This window comes from Lagopus muta, chromosome 15, assembly GCF_023343835.1.
Source record: "Lagopus muta isolate bLagMut1 chromosome 15, bLagMut1 primary, whole genome shotgun sequence".
NCBI classification, from domain to species: Eukaryota; Metazoa; Chordata; class Aves; order Galliformes; family Phasianidae; genus Lagopus; species Lagopus muta.
Window position 1 is genome coordinate 5,324,310 of NC_064447.1, and position 25,314 is coordinate 5,349,623.

At 43.8% G+C, this 25,314-nt stretch overlaps 2 protein-coding genes across 4 annotated transcripts in view; both read right to left on the minus strand.

Annotated features, from left to right (window-relative positions):
- CARHSP1 (calcium regulated heat stable protein 1) overlaps positions 1-14,622 on the minus strand; it is a 65,096-nt gene extending 50,474 nt beyond the window's left edge. The window contains exon 1 of the mRNA XM_048962135.1: positions 14,560-14,622. The gene's annotated coding sequence lies outside the window, so the exon portion shown is untranslated. The remainder of the gene's footprint in view (positions 1-14,559) is intronic.
- Positions 14,623-18,570: 3,948 nt separating this feature from the next.
- USP7 (ubiquitin specific peptidase 7) overlaps positions 18,571-25,314 on the minus strand; it is a 62,783-nt gene continuing 56,039 nt past the window's right edge. For all 3 annotated transcript variants that reach the window (XM_048962123.1, XM_048962124.1, XM_048962126.1), the window contains 4 exons: positions 24,965-25,084; positions 23,643-23,714; positions 22,682-22,772; positions 18,571-19,945 (listed from right to left, as the gene is read on the minus strand). In XM_048962123.1, the coding sequence (XP_048818080.1) occupies positions 19,839-19,945; positions 22,682-22,772; positions 23,643-23,714; positions 24,965-25,084 (390 nt within the window). In that variant the 3' untranslated portion in view covers positions 18,571-19,838. The remainder of the gene's footprint in view (positions 19,946-22,681; positions 22,773-23,642; positions 23,715-24,964; positions 25,085-25,314) is intronic.

Consider the following 25,314-nt stretch of genomic DNA (forward strand, 5'->3'; position numbering starts at 1 on the left):
AGTCTGTGCCAGGTCAACCCCAGCTAAGAGCCCACGTCCTGCCCCCCTGCAGTAGGGGAAGAAATACATCAGTGTTCTCAGATCCTACCTGACGTGTAGGGATGAGGCTCACTTGGCAGTGATCAGCAGCTGTGGTGAGAAATACAGGACGGCGGGCGGCACACAGACGTGTGGACACCCGAGTGTCTGCAGACAGTGTCTGCAGCCTTAGCAAGTGATGTTCTGAGTGGAAATAAAGCAGCTATGACTTCCCAGGTATGAACATCTCAGTAATTCTTCCATCCAAGTGCACTACAGGACTGCTTAATGCAATGGCTTCTCCTCAACAGGAGCCTACCTGCAGCACTCCCAGCAGCCAGAGCACAACACACCCACTTTTCCCTGGGGATTAGCACTGCCACTTCAAATTAGGCTGTCTGCTTGACCTCTGGACAAAACCTCCCCAAAGAAAGGGCTGCAGCAGGGCAGGAAACCCCTGACCTCTAACAATCAGGAATGCATAACGATTGGCAAAACTGGTACAGCTGAGAAACTGGCAACAGGTGAAGGAAGAACAGAGCGAAGTGCTGAGCACTCCAGGTTTTCATGCTCTTTGCCTCACTGGGTCTCAGAAAGTCCTGGAAACTGAGATTTTTGTTGGTAATGGATGATTTGCTGTTAATGGCTGATGTTAATGTGGAAGCACATCACCTGCCTCTCTTAGCTGGACCCGAATGACTAGGTACAGCATCTTGCTCCTGCTGTCAAGAATGAAGTCTCAGCACTGTCAGCACTACCCCTGAGCTGTGATCCACATTTAACCACCACCCGAACAATAGCAGACTCCCTGATGAGCTTTGTCTCTAGGCTAAATTAAAAAGGTGGAGGGATGGGAGATATTAACCTTGGCTAATCCTATTATATTTGCATTTCAAGTCTTTGCTCTTTCACAAGTTTCCTGTGTGATGTCAAGCACGTTATTCACTCCTTCTTTCTCTTCATGTAAAAGGAATAACAGATTGGTAATAGTACTATTGCACAATTTCATTTGAATGCAGACATTAAAATGCTGCTTTACTGAAATGGAAACGCTTGGAGGAGATGTATTATTTTTACATCTTCTTTAGGAAGGTTTTATTTCTCAGGTTCACTGGTCAGTGTCATCGAAGAAGAAAGATCACTTCCATGTGGATGACTAAAAATTGTAAAAATGGAGATGTTTGTATTTAATGGGAAGACATACATGAGGTTAAATGTCAAAAGCTATAGCTGTAGTGGATACCTGTATATAGAATAGCTGGTGAAAGGACGTTGAAGAAGCTGAAATTCGGGATAAGTACAACTGTTACGGGCTGCCCACAAGCTGCCATCCCCTGCTGCCCAGTGCTGCTCGGGAGATAGAAGAGCTGGGATTGAAGGTGTGAGATGGAGTCTGTGGAGAAGGAGGGGGTGAGGGAATGTTTTTAGCTTCAGCTAATCTCACCATCCAAATCTATTTCAATTGGCAATTAATTCATAAATAAATGAAATAAATTAATTTTCTGCTGGTCGAGTCTGTTTATGACAATAATCAGCAAGCAATCTCCCTGTCTTCACCTCAGCCCACAAGTATTTCCATCTTTCTTCTTCCCACTGACCTGTTCAGAAGAAGGCGGCTGGGTGGGGGTCTGGTGGCCAGCCAGGGTCACTCCACCACTGAGATAAAGCACTGCTTTCACAAAAGTCAAGTTCAGCCACAAACCTGGCCACCAAGACCATAGCTGCAGCATTGAAGCCTATTACCCTGCACAGATACATTTGTTGATCTAAGCATCAAGACCTCATTAGTCTTTTCTGAAAATAATCTCCGACATCAAGAACAGAATGTCCCAGACTCATCAGCACCTATGGCTTTATAAGTCCCTGTGATGGTTAGGTATATAATGTGATGGGTTAGATTACACACTTCCTCCATCACCCCCAAGTTATTCCCAAGCTTCTTCTAGTTGTCTGCATCTAGGTATCAGGATAGCATGAAGTAAAATTTATGTGATATTAGAAAACTATCTTGGAAATACTCCAGCGCGAGCCTGTCACACCACATTCCTCCTGTGGCACAGCAGGTGTGAGCTGTAGGCTGTGATAATTATACACCAGCTACTAACCTGACTCTCTGTCTTCTTCAGCCAGATACATTACTGAGGCACGTTGGCAAAGTCATGTCACCAGTCGTGTGTGCTGCTTCCTTTCCTAGACACAGCTGCATTGGAAAGACGTGGATGAACTGATCAACTTTTAAAGCACTTCTGCTCCCAGAATTTGCCAGAGTTACCTAAAGGTAAGAGCTTTCTAATTACTCTGAATCAATACTACTCCTTATGGAATACAGAAAGGGACATGTCAAGGACTGAGGTGGACAGGGAGCTCAGGGAGTGTGACAGCTGTGGTTCTTGGCTGTAAATGTTAACGCTGTGATTGAATTGTCAGGCTTTGGATTCCAAGCTTTGGAAATCTGGAGACAAAGATTGTTCTTAGGGTACTTTGCTTATTTCCTAGAACAGTCCAAAGATGGAAAACAAGAAAACAATTTGATAGGTAAAGATGAGAACAATAATAAGAACAGAAAGTCAAACCGATGCGCCATCAGAAAGGGCTTCTGTCACACACAACACAGGGCACACACCTGCTTTCCTTAGATTAACGTTATCCATAATAACTTTGTAAGAGTTGTCAGACCAGGTCCAGATGCTAGGTGACATTATTCATGCTGTCCTATCAGTTTGCAGTTGAAGGACAAGCCATGGACATTATTTTTATACGGTTATAAACGAAATGCTAGCTACCCGTGCTTTAGTGCTGCCAGTAAGAGAATGTAAATCCCTAAGAGAACCTAATGAGAAGATGCAATAGGATCAAATGTTAAGGCAACGATGAAGTGCTGAAAGCAATTGTGTAAGGCTGTCCTCAGCTCAGACATCTAGAAGGAAATGTGAAAGAGAAAATGGTGTCAGTGGAGGACAAAGGAGGAATCTCAACTTGGCATATACTCTATACTCTGTTGCTTGCTCAAATTTTAAGACCAGCCACAGCCAAATTTGGACCATGTCACTGCAGAATGGTCACAATGCCTTCTTGATACAGTGTCCCTGTATACAAAACAAAGAGTAATTAATTTGCTCGTCGTCACTGTTGTAGAACAGGATCTGATCCCTTATTTCCCCTCAGCCCAGGTTAATGCATGAACCACCGGCCAGTACTTCCTTTTCGTGGTTAGCACTCTATTTTTGAAACAGTAATTAGGGAGGGAGAAGTTTTAATGCAATGCTGTGGCCCGATTCTCCTCGTCCTTCAGAACAGAGGCCCTTTAAATGTGAGCGAAGCTGGCCTGCGAAGGCAAGGCATTGTGTTTCAAACAGCAAATTAAGGAGCAGGTATTAAGGGATATATCTGGTTTACATCAAAGGTTCACACAGAATTCAGTGACAGAGCTTATTTAGTATTTTAATTAGTAGTTTTGACAGAAATGTGGGAGTGGCAAAAAAATGTACGAATGAAAACATGAATGTCGGGAAGCACAAAGCCTGCTGCACAGTGAGAAAACCTAGAGAACTGCTGTGACAGATTTCCTACCTACCTGCACTGCTCCAAAGCAGTACGTTTAGGGAGTACTATCAGGAAATGCAGCTACAACTGGGAGCTCCTCAGTACAGAGTGACATTGGAGGACAAAGAAACACAGCATAAATGCAAGTCATTGGCACGATGTGGTTGTGGAGGAGGACAAAGTACTTTCGATTCTATTAAAGACAGCATTTCCCCTAAATATAAGAAGATATTCATACTATTCTACAGGCTGAGGACTGAGCTCATCTGGTCACTTCTGTCCAGAATTAATAATAATTCACTGTCCAGAAGTGAGGACATGACAAGCTTGCATAGTGCTGTGAGCAGCGGGAGCAGAAGATGTACTGAAATAGAGTAGAACTCTCCTGATGAAGGAATAACCCAATAAAGTACGACTGGGATAGTCGTATTCCTGCCCAGGCAGCAGCCATGTGGGGCCACGTAGGCCAGGCTGAGCTGCTGTTTGCACACCCAAGTGTGCAACTGCCTGCTCAGGGCCAGCAGCAGGGAACCAGCCCTCCATCTGCACATGGCAGCAAACACACACCCTGGCTTGTGCTGGATTTAAAAAATAGTAATAATAGTAAACATTCCAAATATCTTTGCATTTTTGTCACCCTTTACAATATCATGAATGAGAACACATTTGCTCCAAATTGGAGAAAGCAAAGAGATCTTTATAAAGAGAGCTCAGCTCACTAGCATTTCACTCTTCAGTAAATGCTTCTTCCTGATTCTGTGAGCAAAAGTGGTTGTTCTCACTGTGCTCTCAACTGCCATTTAGGCCGCAGTGCTTTGGGTTAATTACACATCAGTACCACCTTGTACACACGAGGGGAGGGTCCTGCCCAGCTCTCCGGGCCAATGGCAAAATCATCCTGATGACTTCAACAGGTGAACAACCAGCTTCTTGCACTGACCCTTGGAAGCAGTGACCTCCCACATCGGCTGGAGAGTCAGTGCAGCCAACAGACAGACCAGTGGAACCAAGCAGGGAGTTCACAACAAGAACCACAGATCAGAATCCCCCAGAGCTACACCCTCTCCATTTGAAAAAGGAAGCAGGTAGCCTGATACACGCTTAAAAACCGGGAGCCTGAAGAACTTGGAGATGGCAGCAGGGTACCACAGTGCCTCCATCATTCGTTGAGTTCACTGGCAGGATGCCTACTTCAGGCACGCTGAATACCTCTTAAGGTCCAACTTTTAATTTGCTGCCTGCTGTCCTGTCTTGAGTTTCTATTTTAAAAACACGAATAAACATATACCTGGATGCTGCACCACAGCTCTTTGTTTATCTGTGCTATTCCTTCCTGAATAGCTGACAAGTCTCAGCACATTGCAAATGTTACCATCAGCAACAAACTTAGGGCTAATGAGAGAAGATCTCTCCACTGAGAAATTCAGCATTTTATTGCTGACTAAAAATGAGAAACAACTGCTTCGGTAAAATAAAACAGATGCACTCAATGTTATCCAAGCCACAGATGCAATTGTACGCCAGCAAAGGTATTTTATGGTCACTCCTTACAATAGTAGAAATCAAAATTGTTTCATAAAAGCAGCTGGAAGGGCTGAATGCCCACAAAACACATTGAACTAACAATGGCAGGACAGCAAGAGCACATTACACTGTAATGATCATTACAGACTGATCTCTCAGCTACTATCCTAAAAGCCATCATACCACTTCTACACCTCCAAACATCCCTGACATCTGCAGATCAATTTCTGAAGCATTTTAATATTCCAAAACACAAAACTTCTGAATGAATTACATGGCCTCCAAATACCCGAATCACAGAATGCTCCCTTCCAAATTTTGCATCCCGTGTTGTTCTGGCCCTGAACTGGCTGTTACTGAAGTCAATGTCAAATCACACTCTGACATAAGCTGGAGCTGGAAGAGACATTCAACGTGTTCCTCATGCACCCACTGCTTCCTGTCCTGCCTAATATTCTGGATGCCATCCTGGTACACGATGTGATGGCCAAAGATGATAACCTCCTGCCAGATGACGTACTGAACCAAGCGCTTAACGCCAGCGTGGTACAGACAGGGCACAGGGACAGCTCTCTGCAACGTTAGTTCCTCTCTTACAATATCCAGCTCTTCCCTACACTTTCTCCATCGCCCCCGGAGCAGCACCAGGCATTCTGTGCTGTTACATCCACAACCAGCTCCTGGGTGCAGCACCACTTCAGCTGGAATAGAGGCCGGCCGGCGTCACTAATTGCTCCTGGAAGCATTTTGGAAACCCCATTTGGAGCCTGCAGCATGAGATTAGCAATGAACCTTCTTGCTAAAAAAGCCTCCCTTAAATACAAAAGGGATTAGAAAATCCTGTTCAGTTTTCACAGAAGTGCCACATCACGTTTTAATCAGGCCAATCCACTGAACTCAACAGAAAGGAGGCACAGGAAGAGCTACGTGGGCTCCAATACATGCACACCTGCCAAATCCCAGCTGCCTCCTCTCACACGAGAATTTTGAATCTCAACAGAGAGGAATTCGTACAACAGCAAACTACAGCTCCTCAAATCAAACTGTAAATACATCATCAGCACTGCTCATACTTACAAAGCAAACACATACAGCGCTCACGCAATGATATTTCTGAATCAGTCTTCAGTACCTCCCAGTTTATGCCCTGCTGAGCTGCACCCAGACTGAAACAGATGTGAATCCCATGGGCTCTCCAGTCTCACAAATACTTCCATTTCAACTGCCACAATATCACCTTAGAAGAGGTACCTGAAGGAAAAGCATATTCCTCTCAAAATTGAAATCAAACTGCAAAAAACACTTTAGAAAGATGAAAAAATGACTGACTTGCATACACAGGACTGTCTGTCTGCCCATCATTCAAACATGCAACAGCTGACAAATCATATAGAGGAAAGTCTCTGCTCTCCTTACGACTATTTTGACCATACACAGAAAGCTGAGTGGTGAATCTCTTAGGATTCCTGAAAAGATTGTCCCCCGTGTGCCTTCATTTCCCCTCCATACAGCACCAATGGCACCTGGACACACACTAGGCACTATTTAGACATTGGGGATGTTTGGGAGGAACATGCAGAGGTGTGGGTGAGTGCTGGAGAGCAGAGCCCTGCCCTGGAATTCTGCAGTTCAGCAGCTTTGCTTGGCTCAATGAATGTCACTGCACACCAGAGCTGAGGGCCAGAGCGAACCCAGAGGAGGGCGATGGAAACTGCTGTTGCCTATCCTCCTCTAGGATATGTCCCTCCTAAAACATAAAGACCTCACACCTCCCATTCTCTGAACTGGGTCTTTGTGCCCACGCCTCAAGGTGTGATTTGCATTCTCTATTTTATCATTTTAAAATGCACTGAATTTAAAGCAAGCTTTATTTCGCAGTGCAAACTGATTCTATCCATATGCTAAAGAAACTGAGACAAGAAAGAAAGCAGTCTTGTTTCTGCATCGCTGTGACTGTGTGTTCCTGCCTGCAAGTCAAGTAGTTTGTAATTGCTTGAGCTGACCTTGAGAGCTCTAGATAAACCCAGCACCCATGCCAGGAGTGCACAGCACTCTGCTCTGCCTTGGTGGAGAGCTTTCTTTGCTCACTGTGGCTGCAGACAGGACAACTCACATCACATCCTTTGGCATCTAGTGTGGGCCAACTGCACACTGCTTGTTTCTGGAAGGGAGCTTATAGGACACTTCCCACTCCTCAGGAGTCACTGCCTGACAGTTCTTGCTGTTTTCTCCCTCAGTGCTCCTAACACTGTCCATTCTCTCCCACATCTCCAGCAGATTATCACCTCTGATAAAGCTTCTAGCTCTAACCCACGGCAATAACACCAGATGTGGATGTTCACAGTCCCAGTGTGCTCTCAGACATCACAGGCACAGCAGCAACTGAGCTGAGATCACATCATAAACAAAAGGGCCCACTGAGCTGTGGAAAACCCTCCAAGGAATGCTCTTCCTGGAACTCCATACTCACAGCACTCAGGTCCAGAGGCTACCCAAGCCCTGTGCCTCCCAGGCAGGAGAGCTGAAGCAGCTCCTGCAGCAGCTGGGGCTCACAGAACACCTCAAGCTGGAAGGGACCTGCAAGGATCAAATCTGGCTCACCTCCTCTGGGACAGCTGCTCAATCCCAACATGCAGCACTGTTAGAACAGCAACTAAAAGGCTGAAAGCAACCCAAATCCAGGGCACCTTAGCAGCAGCCTACAGCCCACAGCTTCAGTGCTCATGGCTCGAGCAGAGCCAACACAAACGAGGACTCCCACACCATTCCTGGCTCTGCCACTGATTCACTGAAGTCACTGGCTTTTCTTCTGCACCTCTGCCCTGTACATTTACCTGGTGCTATTACATTACCACCTCACTGGGTGGAGCAAGGATTAGTCAGTGTTTGCTTGCATTCAGCTGTTAACTTGCAATGCTCTCGCTATGTTAACCACTATTATTATTCCTTCATTTTGCCTAGGCTTACAATCACTGGATGAAATTGAAAATCCCCTTCTTCTTTTTCCTGTTTTACAATGAATGATATTAATTCAGCAGAAATGTCACCAGAAATGACACATCCAGTATTTAGCATGTGCTGTTTAAGTATCAAGCAATAAGCCAAAAAACTTGAAGACACTCCTTATACATTTGGCCACTGATGCTCGTCTCAAAGAAACAGCCCATGGTCAACACTGGCTAACACCCATTTGTCCACTATCACAGTTACTACTGAGACATTCTTCTCTACAGTTCATTAACCTTCCTTGGCTCTCATTGTGTCACCTTACCCAGGACGTCCCGATTCTCAGCTTTTCTCTTTTCTTCTCAGTAGGATCCTCATGAAGCTTCACCAAAGCCCTATTAATACATCCAACATTTTAGTCTTTTAGCTTCTTTACACTGAGCACACTGAAATACACTTTTTCCCATTCTGCCTGAATAATCCATATCTTAGCCATTTTCTCCAACTTTGTCACCCTTAACAAGGCCTATGCTTTATTTCTGACTTTTTCTCCACCCCACTTACTAACTTTACTATTCATTCTGCTACCATTTTCCACACCATGTCCCACTCATCCAGACCTGTGAAATTCTTTTAAATTCCTTCTTCCTTCCTCCCTAGGACTGCTGCTTTATCTCACCACTACTGACTTCCTCTCCCACCCCTTCCTACGCTCCCCCATAATCATGGCTCTCCAACACAACCTGAAAACAGACCTGCTGAGATCATCTTGCCTTGTTCAGAAGTCTCCATACTCCTCTAGTTTGACCTCACATACTCAGGCAGATGATGCTGATTTGCTGAGCATTATGTTTTGCAGACTCTATTTGCTTATCCAACTGTCTCTTAACAATATAATCCCTCACTACTGCATCACAGCAACAGAAGACACGTAGTTGTGCTGCAAGATGCTATGTGGAGTTACCCTAAGCCTCACCAGCCTCATTCAGTTGCTCCTCACAGGCAACCGAATCCTCAATCCTTCCTCATTGGAAGGGGATTCTCCCCCTCTGCCCTTGTGAGACCCCATCTGCAGCAGTGTTCAGCTCGGGAGACCCAACACAAGAGGGATAGGGACCTGCCAGGTTCAGAGGAGACCACGAGGGTGCTCCCAGGGCTGGAGCACCTCTCCTGGGAAACAGGCTGAGGGAGCTGGGCTTGTTTAATCTGGAGGTGGCTTTGGACAGATCTCCTTGTGGTATTTCAATATTAAAGGGTAGCTATAAGACAGAGGGACATTCAACCAGCTTTGGATAAGAAGGGGAAATAGCTTTAAACTAAGAGAATGATGAAGATGGTGAAGCACTGGAACAGGCTGCTCAGAGTTGTGGATGCCCCGGCGCTGGAAATGTTTGAGCTCATGTGGCACAGGGCTGTGGGCAATCTGATGTCCCTGCCCACGGCAGGGGTTGGTCCCAATGGGCTTTAAGGTCCTTTTCAATACCCCAACCATGATTCTATCTTTGGTTCCTTTCCTTCCCTACATCACCCTTCCTTGCTGACCTGCACGTAAAGCCGTAACTTTCTTCTGCAAAGCAATTCCTACTGTTAACATTAGTCTATCAAATCATTAATCAGCCAGTTAATAGTGGATCAAAGGATAGCTAAGAGTAATTAACGCCATTCTATTCACAGTAATACAACACGTATCTCCAGCTGCATCCTCTACCTCCCACTCTCCTGGACTGTGAAGACCTGCAACACACACGTCCTTTGTGGCCTGGTCCTGCTCAGAGCCTCGGGTAGCACAGTCATAGTTAACAATGATATTGACCAACAGACTCCCGTCATGCCAGTGATGAGACAATAGTTTCACAGTACAAGACTGGTCATGGCAATGATGATGATGAGGTTGCACAATAACCTGCTGAAAGATCCAAATTGCCACAGGTTGCACAGTTGCATGCTCTGATTTAATGACACACGAAGGGTTTTTGCAGGTGCTCGGAAGTGCAATCTTCCCTCTCTTGATTATTTTGACAATTCCAGAAAAAGAATCACACTACCTTTTCTGTAAAGGTAACACTTGCAGACACAAACCGAGTGCTTCAAATCATATATTTTCTGTGTGAATGCTGTCAGCTGTCCAACACAAAGAAATAAAGTAAGATTCTATTTTCTGCTTGTCCTCATCTTCCTCACCTGGAAGTGGAACAGTAACTGACTGTACTGCAGTCTCTAAAACAGCCAGAATAAGAGAACTGCTCATTTTCCTCAAAGTGAAATCTGAGAGTAAGAACTAGAAGGAGGCATTGGGAAGTAGAGGGGAGTGAGACTCACTGACTGTAGAAGTTATTTTGTGCTACTTTTGGCAGGTGAGCTCCAGAGATGGCTAGTGAGAAGGGACGTGCGGAAATCCCCATGGTTATGTATGAAGCACGCCAAGAGCCCTCTGCTCCTGAGTACTGCAGCCAAGGGGGTAAGCAGCCTTTGCTGGGCATGGATGGAAAGAGCAAGCTTCTGGCTGGCTCTGTGGCAAACATCAATGGTCATTTTCTAACCCAAGCAGCTCATAAAGGGCCCAACTTGGCCACAACATGAGGGGCTCAAAATGTGCCTGTGCCAGTGTATAAAAGCCAGGGTTGGGGTGGGCAAGCCAGTATGATCTGCTAGTGTGGAGACCACTTGAAATGGGAAATTAAAAAAAAAAGTGTAATTATTCATTCTACCAACAACAACACTTAACTGGAACTGCAGCTGTCTCTACAGTGACTTCATATTTCTAACAAGCAATTGTTCAGACAGCAGACTTTGTAATGGTCTGGCCATGTGCTGCTTAGCCTGCCATCTGCTCTTCCAGAGGACTGGCCCTTTCTCTTGCACTCCTGCCCAGAGCTGCCCTCACTCCCTAGCTGAGTCAGTGTAGCACTTGGGTTCCACGGGCACAAGCAGCCCTTCCCCACGTCATCCCATGGGGCCTGGCACAGCAGAAGGCTTGGCAGCTCTGCTCAGTGACTGCTGTGCGGCAGGGCTGGCTTTTGCTTTGACATCAGACATTGCTCCCACACCTACGCAAGCATCTCACAATGCTCCTTTGTCTTCTGCTTGCTGGAGCTCATGCTCACTGAAAGACGCACTGATGTCAGCCTTCCTGCTATTGAGGAAACTGCCATTCACCAGGCAGGGCTGGAGAAGAAACCAGTATGGAGGTCAGAAGGTGCAGTACAGGGTTGCTAAACTTGACGTGTTGCAGAGTGCTTTACCCTCATCAGCTCTCTCCACACATTTTTCTTCACAAAGCCCTCTCTGGCCTCACTCTGAGCTCTCAGAAGAACTCGCACGAGGCTGGGGAATGAGGTTGAAAATGCTTGAGGTGACTTAGTCACCAGTCCCAACTCTCTTACCCACAACAGAAGGAAAAAATAATAATTTTCTTTCTGTAGACCAAAGGGTAAGATTAAAATTCCTTGGCTTGAAGCTGGGGAGAAAAAAAAAAATCTAGAAAAACTAGAAAAAAAAGTTCCAAACATTATTAGTAAAGGTGGTAATCACTGGAAGAACCCAGTTAGAGGTACTACAGATCTTTAGTCAATAGAGCCTTTAAAATAAGATCAAACACCATTTCAGTGTCATACCAGAACAGATGCAGTTACGTGTTGACAAAATAATTTGATTTCTTGGTTGATGTTGCTAAGAAATTGAGAGCAGCTTTTCACTGCAGGCTATTCTGGCTTTAAAAACCCATGAACCAAACCAATAGTGCCTGTTCCCTGTGCTGTACATCAGAAGGTCACACCAGGCCGTCCTGCCAGGCAGCAGCCCGCCCCAGCCCCAGCTCAACCTTCTGGGAGGTGAGCTGACCACTCTGTTCTGTCTCACTGTCCTTCTTCCCTTAGGAGGCTATGAATATCCTGCTCCCCCTCCTTACTCCTACCGAGAAACAGCCACTGTTGAGCAGCCCGGTAAGTGCCAGGTATTTCTGACAACGTTCATAATTCTACTGCTAACAAAAGCAGAACGCAGTTGGTTTTAAAGTCAACAAACATAGTTTTTTGTTTTTTTTACCTAAACACAGTCCAGGAAGATGGAAAGCTTCCCTAGGAATGTTAAAAACAAACTAAGACGACAGACTCAGTCCCATTTTCTAGCATAGCCAGGCTGCAGAAGCAGCCCTTCATGCAGCGAGGGCTTTCAGAACAAATGATTTTAAGTCCAGTTTATTTCATCATTCCTGTTCTATTCACCTTTATGTAAGTGGACAAGCTCAAAGGAGATATTCAGAAAAGGCTTCAAAGAAAGTCAGGTATCATCTCTTACAGGAGAGAAGGAGATGCAGCTGTTTTCTAAATTCAGAATTCCCCAAATTCAGGAGACAAACTCAGATACCAGGTTGAAAGAAAGCAGATACTAGTTTGAATATACCCTACGTTTGTTCTAGGGTGGTATTTTTTATTGTAAAAGATGGTATTTTTCACTGGAAATATTCTTGGGAAAAGGACACCTTCACATAGCTACAATGCATGCACACCTCTTGATGAGATACAAAAGTCAAATCCAGGCTAGAAACAACATGGGAGAAGTTAGAGATTTTCCCAACTGGGGACATGCGACTGATAACATTTGTGTAACTGAGTAACTACTTCTTTGCATCTCTTTTAGTAAGCAGAGATCCAGAAAGCCCCTCTGTATCCTTCAGATCTCCTTTTCACGGTGAACATGCATTTTTACAGTATTTTACATCAGAACACAAACTCTCAGTGTCACCACCGGGCAGCGGAGACTGCCTGACTGTGGAGAGTTCCCCACTGGCAGCACCCAGTGTAGGTCCTTGTGAGCAGCTATCCTGAATGTGTTTAGTCAGTAACAGTAACACAGGCAGCTCTGGATCGGCCATTTTAGGAACCTTCATTATACAATTAAGAATTGATGGCTTGTAAAAGGTTTCCCATCTTTTTGCTCTTGCTGCTTCTTTTTTCCTCTTCAACTCAGTCTACCTGGTGTCTCAGCCTCCAATCATCGTAGCAGGAATCTTCTCAAGCAGACCAACGCCCACAATATGTCCTTCCTGCCGCCAGCACATCACCACACAGGTCACCTACAGGTTGGGCAAACTGTCCTACCTCCTGTGCAGCAGCCTGTGCATGGTTGGGTAAGCTTTTCTGATTACATTGCAGCAGGAGGATACAAATGTAGGTCCAATACAATTTAAGGTCTAGTTAATGCTTATGTAGACAGCTGCCCTTCTTCCCTACTTCCTAAGAAGTCAGTCTGTCATCATGGCTACTAGAGATTTAACCACGTATGTTACTACTCTTTGTAAAACAAGTAAAAATGAGTACAACAGAGTCTACGTCCTTACAATAATTTAGAATCAGGCTCAGGATCACAGAATTGTAGGGGTTGGAAGGGACCTCCAGAGATCATTGAGTCCAACCCCCAAATAAAGAAATAATAAGACTAACAGGCAGGACATTAGTAATAAAGATAAATCATTGGGAAGAAAATCTAAATATTAAAGAACCTAGAAAAGAGGTGGATTCATGAAGTGATATGGCAGATGGAATAAAAATAGATGAAGCCAACAGGAAGAAAAGTTAGTAACTCATTCCATGCACGCCCATCTCCTCTTTGTCTACAGGTGCTGCTTTGGATGCTGCTTTGTACCTTTCTTTGTGAGGATCTTCAAGGACGCAGACCATTACTGCCCATACTGCCAATTTCACATTTACAGATACAAAAGGCTATAGGGACAGTTAGCACAACCAGATGATGTCCAGTTTGTTTCCTAATGGCGTAAGATTTCACGTGTAGAACTACTGACAGGAAACACCAGAGCAGGCTTTGGTTCTGCGGCTCCCTCACCAGCAATTCCACCTGGAGTTTGCCACCGCACGGTTGGACCGACTTTAAAAAGCCCTGCCGCACACCATCACTCAGTCAACGCTCAATCTGGACAGAACACCGAGTTACAAAGCGACCAGCTAGCGAGTACTTCAGCACTTGTACTGCTCCCAAACCCCAGCCCAGGCGGACGCAGCTCCTGCACTGCAGCCCAGCACAGCCCAGCCCGGCTCGAAGCACTGCCTTGAACATGAGCCATCCCCGCAGGGCTGCGGGCGTACGGAGCAAGCTGATTATTTATTGATGAAACATAAGTTATGAAACCCTCATTACTGCAACATATGAGATAAGAAAATAAACCTGTTCTTGTTAACAATTCTGACAAACGCTGCTGTCTGCACTGTGTCCCTGACTCCCCGTGTGCTGGGACACCTGCCCACATCAGCAGACCAGCAGAACGAGCAGAAGAGCCGCCTGATGTTATCGGATCGGTTTGTTTTAGTTCTCTGGGCAATTTAGGCCACCATAAGCATACGGTGGGCAGGGGGACCCTGCAGCACGCGCTGCACACCTGTGGAAAGAGGCCGAGCTGAGCCGCTCGCAAGGCAAGCCCCCGAATTGTTGCCTTTGCAATCCTCGCAAACGCCAACTTCCAGCGCTAAAAGAGCCGAATTTCCCCGTCTGAGGTCCTCTCCTCTCATTACTAACCTGAAGGGCAGCCCGCCCTGCCCGGCTCCGCGCGCTGACGGCTCGGCCCCCAGCCCCGCCCTGCACACAGCGCCCCCTGGCGGCACAGCGGGCCCGGCTCCAGCAGCCCTCAGAGGGCGGGCGGGGCAGGAAGCTGTGAGGAAGGGCGCAGCCCTGCGGCTGGGATCCGATTCCAGTGAGGATTTAACTACTCTAAGGAAACAAACAAACAAACCCACGGCCATCACAAAGAAGCCCCCAGATCCCCACTTGCTGCCTGTATTTGCTGACAGCCTTAACGCCTAAAGAAACGCAGTTACTGAAAAGAAATGCCCGCTGCTGGTCATTTCTTCTCGGGTCGCTCGGCGGCGCTGCGCCCGCTCCCAGCGCTTCTCCCGCCACACAGCGGAACGCAGCGCGCTGCCTCCTGCTCCCTATTGAATTTGCACGGAGAGCGCTGTGAGGAGAGCGCAGCTCACTGACAGCCGTGCAGTTTTGTCTGCCAATCTGATGAGAAAAAGACTTAAAAGCAGCAAACAAACAAACAAACACAGCAAAAGTTTGCCTACCTACAGGTGCTACCCGGGGCTGCCCGTTCCTACCATTCCTACCATCACCGGCTCTGCTGCCACCCGCAGCCGCTCCGTCCCCAGCCCAGCAGCCCCAGCGCACCTGGGCTCGATCTGTGCCACTGCGGGGCTGGTGCCGGCGACATGGCGGCTCTGCAGAGCAACGTAGGGATATGGAAAGTGTAGGTTTGAAGAATACGGGAGAAATCAGTGCCACGAACGGTATTCCTCACTGGGCACTGATAGTTAATTGCCTGGAGCTTGGTTGTAATACAAATAGCTCCTATTTAGATAGCAGCTCATCTAGGGTGGCCTTAGCTAAACTAGTTTGTGCACGCTCTCTTGGTTTTGCTTTGAGACCTCATCTTCAGATGCAACTATTTTCTGGGCTGACTGAACTATCGTGCGTCCCCACGCCTGTGCCAGAGCAGCAGGCTGACGTTTCGACCTGGCAGGCACCACAAACTGAAAAAACAACCAACCAACCACGAGTGAGCACTAAACTGTTTAACCGCGAGCAAACTGGGAGGGCTTTGGGTGTGGGACTTCGCTGGCGAGGTGCTGCTATACACAGAGGCTTCTGTGCTGACCTCCCCAGAGTGCGTGAGGACGACCCAGCAGCAGGGGAATGCAGTACAGAGCAGCTGCCCAGCACCAGTAGTTCTGTCCTCAGCTGACCCAGCCCATTTAAATCACTTTGATCTAATGAGAAATAACACCACAATGATAAAATCCACCAGCAGCCAAACAAGCAGCACCATTCTTGCACCATTTCAGACATTTTTTAAGTATTCTTTTTTTTCCCCCCACCGTTTTAAGATCTGGATGTGAGCAGTTAAGCTTCACCTTTATATGGTGGCCAATACACACCGTGCTGGATAGCACTGAGAAACTGAACACACAGCAAAAGAAATAACGTATACAATTTGAGATGTGCAGAAGACATTCAGTACAAGCAGAGCATTTTTGCACCAGTACTTGGAGACAAGTTTATGCAAGTATGCAACAAGGAAGGCAGGCTTTCCAGCTACAGCCTGCTGGTTGGCACATCATCTCCTGCTAGCTTAAAAGTCACCTGGGACAGAAACCAAGCACAGCACAGATGTGAAGTCTGAGTTAGGCATTTCACACATACACATTCCCCCCCTTTTGCTATTCCTATAGACCAGGTTCATTTAAAGGCAGGGAATGAACACCAGGCTGCTCACTGAACAACGACACTGCCCACCTCAATATTCAAATCATGGAATCATAAACGCTTGCTTAGTTCCTCTAAGAAAAAAACAGGAAGAGTGAAAAACCTACAAACTCACACAACTACTCAGCATTTACCATGAATGTCACTTGACACAATTTAGCTGCACTTTGCAAAATTCATCTTCATTTACTCAAAACCATCCTGACTTCTGAACAGGCCATTTGCTTTCGTTTCAAAAAGCTTTTCCATAATGAACGAACAAGACACAAATCCAGGGTTTACCCTAGTCTATTTTATTTACAATATATACAGGTCCTACAGAAGAAAAAAAGTGTATGAATTCTCACAAAGGATATTAAATAGCAAAACCACAGCGCAGCTCAGACCTACGTGCTGATGGCAGCCAGCACAAAGGCCACAGGGGAGAGGAGGTCCTGGGGCCGGCTCTTGGCATGGCAGGCTGGATCCCAGTGTGGGCAGCAGCTGAGGTAGGACGGCACTTGGCAGCGCAGCTGGCCGGATGGATTGCCCCATGGCTGGGGCACAGCTGGCAGCAGCACACATTCGTCCTGGTGGTGCTAAGCCTTCTGGTAATAGGGTGGGTTTGTTGACTGTCACTCTCTAATCAAACTATTTCACTGGTGTGATTTGCTTTGATTTCACAGAATGCTTTGGACTCCTTAAGAATAAAAGGCACCGCAAACCTACAGGAACCACAGCTATGTGGAATGACTCACATGGGCTGTTAAGGCTGTGCTCCTCTGATCCTGTATAACATGAAATTACATTCTTATTGCTTAACACTTAACGTTACCGTTGGTCATTTCATGCATTCACTCTTATCCTGATAATTCTGGAATCTGAAATCTGAGTAGGAAATGGAGAGCACAGCACTTCTGAAGACTGTACTCCAACTGAACGAGACACCGCACCGGAGAAAACCTCCGTTCTTCTCACAGCTGTGTGCTCCCCTATTTGAATAATAAGGTACGTGTGCTCCAAGAAAAAAAGAAACATTTAAAAAACCCCCGTTACTGAAAACAGTACACAGGGAATGTCTGAATGTATCATCTCAAAATTGATGTGGGAATAGCACAAATACTGAAACTTGTTTAAAGCTGTCATTTAAAAACTAAAAGGCATCCAAAATTTACTTTCCTAGCGGTATTTTCTTCTGAAATTGCAATTTCTTAAGATATTTCCTAGAAGCTGCCAGCATCCCAGACATTAATGCTAGAATGTAGTGACGTTCTGATACAAGCTCAATTTTATTGCTGTCTGCTTAGGGCATACTACTGCTGATCAGAGTATCTAATTCTACAGATAAATTTGGAATACAAATCCTGACACGTACTGGAAGCCTGCAGAGACAGCAGTTGTCTTGGACTGTGTTGTATTTCTCACCATTTAATTGCAAATTCACTGCAAAGGAAAACTTGATCCACTTAAGGCACGTGTCACTGAAGCACTTCACTTCCCTCTACCTGTAACCTGCGCTCAGATGACAAAATAATGTAAAAACTTGATTGACTTGACTGGGAATAAGACATGTTAAAATCACCACAATATGAAGAACAAAAACACACCTAACAGAGATTGCTGCATTTTACAACAGAAAAAATACATATGCACCAGAAACATATCTTGAAATCTAACTTAACAAAGCTTGGTGGTATTTTCAGTAATCAGCAGCACCTGTAAATGCATGAGGGCCATCACATGCATACAGCCCACCTACAAGATGAATGAGAGGTTTGAGCAAAGAATCCTGTAAGAACTTGGCTCTGCTATGAATGCGTGGAATTCATTACAGCCAAAACCTATCATTCTATTTAGAGACCTTACCTTTAGAGGCTGCAGATTTTAACTTTACACCATTTGTACGATTAGACTTGAGAATCTGGATGACAGAAATTTGCACAGGCAGAGTCAAGGCTACCACAAAGACTCTACCAGGAGCTTTACAAATTAACCAGTAAAATATTTTCTTCCATTTATCTTACTTGTACATGGCTCCTTCCTGGAAAACCCTTTCATTCATTAAGCTCAAAGGCAACTAACTTGGGAGGTTAAAAATTCCAAAACCTTAAAAAAAAAAATATCTAGCAGAAAAACCCACAGATTTCCCCCCAAACTCCAAAACAATCCATCTGAGGGTTACACAGTCGTCAACACACCTTTTGGAAAAGCACAAAGAAGACATTTCCCAGAACTCGATTTCCAGAGAGAAATCTTCTTCAACGTCCACGTCATCACTCACCGAAGAAAAATTTTATAGAAAATTTTATTCAACATACAACATTTTCCAGCAAAAAAAGGCAATATACAGGAAGAGTTGTTGTACACTGCAGCTACAGAAACAAAATAAAATACTGGAAAAGAATGTAAAGTTAAGTGTGAATTGCTGATTCTATCTTTACTGCACTCAAAACTAGACACGCGGCTGGCTTTAGCTCCAAAATAAAAGGAAGCAGTCTGGGGACTGAAAGAAAACTACACACAATGAATATCAACATCAGTGAAATTCACTTGCAGACTCACCCAACAAAATTATCCTCCAAGTGTTAAATTGTACATGTTCATTCATTAAATATACAATTTCATTTTTTCTTTTTTTTTTTTTTTCATTTTTTCCTCCTTTTTTATACAAAGTCAACAGCTTACTAAACACTAGTGAGCATGCCCCTCTGTGCTAAAAGGCTATTTCTTGTGTTCTCCCCGTCTCTTCCCACGTTAACTAAATGAATGATATTTATAATCCTTTCACTTGCTTTTGCCAACTCTGAGTGTCATTCTATTTGCCAGAAGATGGCATAATAAATTGCAACTGTATTCAACAATGGCTGAAATTTTCATAAAAAGACCCAAATATCTCATTATAGGAGTCAGGGCATCCACTTGGCAAAACGGGATGCGAAGTAGTGACTAAATTAAATGAAAACTAGTTTATTAAAAAAAAGATTCTATGCAGCTGGAGGAGACAAAAATCCCAAATAAGTGCCAACAATGTACACAATGAAGTAGAGATTGCTATTTATTGATGACGTGAGTTTTTTGCATTTACAAATGCACAAAAATGTCATTTAAAGTATAACTGAAGGAAATAAATCTGATGTGAGTCTAAACATAAGACTTACTAGCTGCAGTGATGGTGAACACCACACCAGGAAAGGCAGCCAGCCAGCTTATGCCATCTATAAACGTACTACAGACAAATATTTTGCCAATGTCAATTGTTCTACTAAACTCTTCCCTCATTATGCTGACAATTGCCTTGCATTACGTTTACCATAAAATAACTCTCATTGGCATCCAAGCTTTATAAAAACACCTTCATTTTGCTCAAAAAGGGCAGTCAATAGATACAGAGAAGCCAAACTGAACAGCCTCAACAAAATAAAATTAACATCAGCAGCAAATCCTCTTGCTGAAGACTTCAGATATAGTGCACGTGTACCAAAGTTCTACAGTTGTTAAAAAGGTGCACACACACACTTATTTTGTCCCTTGCCTTGACAATCTGGTTTATTAAGTCAGTTATGGATTTTAATAGCTTTTTCAAGGTAAGTGTAGCGACTTCTCTTTGGGGCTTTATTGAAATGGTCAAGCCCTAGCCACGGCCTTGGATGAGACATGTTGCCTAGAAAAGAAAGAGAAAAAAATGAAGTTGTAAGACTAAGTTAAGAAGTTTCATTCACACAAACTACTCATATGTGCCCTGCTCAGTTTGCTAGCAATTGTACAGCACAGATGAGGACTGAAAAACAGTCCTTAGCCTATGGACAATAGGGCTGCTCTCCTGACCACTGCTTCCATTCCATTATTATGTTGTACAATCGTTTCTGGGCCAGATAGCTGGTTTTCCTCTTCTTCAATCACAGGAGTTAACAGCAGTGAAACAACTGCTCAAGTAAAAGCTGGATGTAACTTATAGCCAGAGGCACGCCAAGCACAGCACCAACTCTCACAGAATGGCTGGGGCTGTCTGAAACAGAAAGGCGTCATCCAAACGTCATTTAATACAGCAAATGCTGGTGGTTAAGTGATTGCTGCTGTATGAAGCCATCCTTCTCACCTGGCTTCAGTAGGAATATTCTTCAAATAGATGCAAAATGCAAATCAGTAGTTAATTAAGAAAACAGGTAACTGACCTTGTACTCAGTCTTCCGATTAAAAAAGTTACATTTGGACCAGGAAGAAAATATACACAACTTTTCACTAGTGCAACTCAGCATTAATTTACCTATGGCTAATTTTCATAGAAAAAAATATACAATCCACGGTCTTGCAAATGGGCAAGGTTCCCTTTCAAGATGTCTGCAATGCAGAGCATGAAACAGCCTCTGAAGTGAAATGGTAACAGCAGAAACTAAATAGCCCTCCAGCAAGAAAAGCAAACTTTGACATTTCAAGACATCATCTGCCATCACTAAAGCATAAAACACATGACCTTTATGGTTGCCTGTATCTGCATTCTTGGATATATTTTCCTCAAAATATTCTCTCTCTTCAGTTGATGAAATGGTTAATGGCAAACACAAATGAACTGCCAATCTGACAGAGACCATCCTAATGTCTTTTAAAGAAAGGAATCGAGTCCTGTGCTGGTAGCACTGCTGCAGTTGTCATTAGAGGCATCCCTGAGTGTGACAGTATCAACTGACAACTATGTTGGTAACGTTAGAGAAAGGCAAAGCTTTACACTAAAGCTCTGCACACTGAAATACTGTTCATATGAGAACACACTAGAGTGTCATATCATCATACAGCAGGACAACCTTGGCCAGATTCTACCAAAGTGCATTATATAAAAGGGCAACCTTCTACGAACTCTCAAAACCCCTTAGTCTCAAATTTCCCACGACTGCTTCAACCATTTCACGTCCTCCCTTTTCCCATTCCTGCCATGTTCTGGTAGTATTGACCTGGTTACCTGGTCTTTTACATCATCATCTTGGCACTAACAGCTCTAATTTTACTCAGAAAGTCCAACAGTTAGCTTTGGACTATTGCCTTCTGGTTCCCCTCACTCTGATGGCTCACAGAACGAAACCATGACTCTGCCTGCCCTAAACAGACCAGAGAGGGTTATCTGTCCACTGACAAATTGTCTGCTTCCAAGTTAGTCATCTAGAGACTCCCCAGAATTTGTGCAGAAAAACAGGGCCCCTAGCAACACAAGCCCCAGTTCCTTCCCTATGCTCACTGATGGCTCGTTCAGATGCAGATATTCCAAGTTTTGGCAAGTCCCCTCATATTCACAGCCATAAGCCTGGCTGCACAACGTACCATAATGAGATGGCTTTTTGCTGGGCTCTTACAAATTGCTCATTGATGGTACGGGCCTAAGTCTCTGTGCCTTTTGAAATAAATGGACAGTTATACAGGATTTCTTTACAAATGTTAATATACCCAGAACACAACCTGAGAAAAATCAGAGCAAATTTGGCCCTAGTACAACCTGCCAATGACAAACAGAGCTCATCATTGTTAGAAAAACAGAATTCTGGAGAGCAAATTGTCCTCAACCTCATTTCTGCCAGACGGACAAAAGGAAACAGTCAGCTAAGCTGGGGGTAAAAGCCTTTGTGAATTCAAGGCCTTCAACAGAGCCCTGACTGCAAGCCTAAAAGTGCCATTTCCAGCTCAAACTCCCAAAAGATGACTGCGGTGAAACTCCTGACCAATCCCCTATGGTACCTATAGGTATCTCCTATGTGTGAATTCCTTAAGTAATAGTGCTTTAAATATCTGTCAAGTAAATAAGGTAGCAGACCACCTCCACAGACAAATTCAGAACAGATCTGTATTTCTAGCTTGGAGAATCACGACTGAAGAACCCAAAAAGCATCCTACTCACATATGTAGTATTTTTGTTGGATTCTTCAGACTCATTAAAGAAATCAAGAAAGAATACCTTAGAGAAGTACCTCATGTAGTGCACTTAAAATAAGGAGCTTATGAGGATGCACTTTAGTGTTTTTTAAGAATTCTATGAGCACTTCACTAGCAGTGTGAGAATGAAATATAGGAGCAGATGAGCAATACAGACATGATGCAAGTGACATCATAACTCTCTCTGTAAAGTATGTTTTGTGGAAACAGACCCATTTGGCCACTCAAGTGCAAACTTTTAACATGCAAACAAACACAATATGCAGTAGCTTGTATGTCTGTAGAATATGCATTCTCAAGACTAAGAGTTAAATGTACACAAATATGTATACACAAATACCTGCTTACTTACTATATAATATACATGAAGTAAAAATAACTACTCTGTTCCTGCATTCTGAGTTCATGGTAGCTGCACTGTAACAACTGGCAGAGCAATTTCAGCAGGTCAAAACAACAGTCAGGTTGTTTAAGAACTCACCAGGTTGGGGCTCAAAATCTTTCAAGTTCACTTCATACTCATCTTCATTGAGATACTGGTGTCGGCCCATCATTACAATTGCAAATTTAAACTAGGAAAAGGAAGAAAACTGTTAAAATACTGTATTAAAACAAAGCCTCCAAGCCTGATTTCACAGCCTAACACACAGTTGGTTACGAATGGCATTCTACTGAGATCAATCCTGTTTAAGATCTTCATCAACTACTAGGACAGTGGCATAAAATGAACAGTCAGGAAATCGTAAGAATGCCCGTGGAGTACTGTGCCCACGTTCCCCAGTGAAAACAAACTGGCAACTAAGTGCAGATAGTCCAGCAAAAGGCCCTGTAAGGCACACAGTGGGCTGGAGCACAAGGCATACAAGCAGCTATGGAAAACGTGTTTATTTAGCCTAAAAAAAGGCTAATGGGCACCTAGTTGTCAGTTAATGGACAGGTGATACAGTGAAGCCCAAAGCACCCCCACAAAGCCCAGCAAAAGGACATGGGGTAATTATCACATGCTGCAAAACGATGAATTCTGATCTCAGGTAAGAAAAAAAATCCTCAAAATGACAGCAGTACAGCTCTAAAATCTGCTGCCCAGAATGTGGCAGAACTCCTTCTCTTGGGAGTTTTAAAATCACAGCTAGTTAAAATCCTCAGCAACCTGAGTTAACTAAGTTAGCTCTGGTTTAAGCAGGAAACTGAAGTTGTGACCTGTTGAGCTTTGGTACCACCTAAACTCTTCTAGGTTATTGTGCTGTTTTGTTGAGTACCTCTTCAATACAGTACAGTACTATTCCTACACATCCTACTTAGTTATTCTCAGAAAGGCCATTAAGGCTAATAACTGCTTTACTGAATAACATCTACACTTAAATCTACTGCCTTCCAATTTCTTAAAGCAATATTACAGACTCTGCAGTCAGCAATAAAACTCACTGCCAAGTTGTCATTACCTTTTCAAATTCTTTTTCCTGTATGTCCAGCATTGTCTGAATCCGCTTCATGACCTCTCTGAAGTGTTCGCCCTGATGGATCACAAGATTTTTAACACACACACACAAAAAAAAGGAAACAAAAGGGGGTGCTGTTGGTATTTTCTAATTTGAGCTACATCAGAATACTTTGCTACCTCCATCTCTCAGATTTTGCCAAAATTACTGGAGTGTCAACATCATCCACTACAACAAACAATCAGCAGCGTACAATATATTGCTATAAATTCAGCACCTGCAAGTCTTACTGATTCATCATTATACAAACCATTGCATGACATATGCAAGTCAGGTTAAAGTTAAGAACATTTTAAAAATCCACAGCAAACATGGGTTCAGAAAAGCTGTATTTTCTTAGAACCTTTGCAGCTGCAATGCTCCCCTCCCAAGTAGTAAATTTTGTAGCATTCTTCTGTATGCTGTTTATGAGCAGCTGAGAATACACTGCTGGATGGCATTTACTTAAAGATCTATAACACAATAGCTGCCATAAGGAAATGTAATGCACATGGTTTCCACCATGAATTAAGACAAGATTTGATTCTAAATTTTCTGACTTTGCTGTGCATTGCTCAAAAACACAGGAATACAGTGAAGTGTCACATGATTCAGAGATGTGGCCGTTATTTCTCACTCCAAAACCATTTACAAAATTAGGCACGTTTCATATAAACCAACACACAAAGACCAAAGCAGCAGTTTAGAAGCACAAGTGCTAACTGCCCTCAGGAATACACTTTCCTATTGAGAGGAGGACTATGACCTGCACTCTCATTGGAGCAGTATCACATGAAAACTTAAACTGAGCTTTCAAAATTAGCTTTCCCTCTTGTATCAATACAGAAAGCATTCAAAAAACCAAACAATCATTTCCCATAACAGTGTATCTCAAGAAGCCAAGCAACCATGGCTTGGGCACTTTTCTCAACAGGCATACTTTGCAATTCCTAACGCAGTATTAGCAATAGGATTTTAAGTAGCTGCTGGCCTTGGGTTTTATTTTGTTACTTTGCTTTTAAAATGAAACAAAAAGATCAAATATTACATTTACAACGTTTCAAGTCTGTCTGATGTGGAAGATCTACAAAGCATCAGTGAAAAACTGAACAGTTTTTATATGCAAAAAAACTAAGACAAGTGATTTATCCACAAAACTGATAAACAGAACATTTATACAGGATTCTTCCTACACATTTTTACATTAATCAATTAATTTTACTATACTTTTAGAAATCATTAAAGATATTAGGTGATAGGGAGGGACAAAAGGGAGGCAGACATACCTGGTGTATCCTCAGCAAGAATGGAATTCCAAATGTCCCAAAAACCTCTTTGTGGAAATGTGCCACTGTGATTAGCATCTCATTTTCTTTATCTATATCTACCTGGTCCAGAGGAATTTCCTAGATCCAGGCACAAAATTATGACTGCAATTAGCTGTGTTGTTAGCGATGTCAAACAAGTCAATTTAAACAATTAAAATAAACACTCTCTTTGACAAAGTCCTGTCTATGCCTCCCCACCCCCAATAAGGTAATTCCCCTGTCACAGCAGCACTGCAGCTTCCCATACTCGGTACAACACTCTCGGTTTGCCCAAGTGGCTTTTTTGACATGCAATCTTCCACTACTTA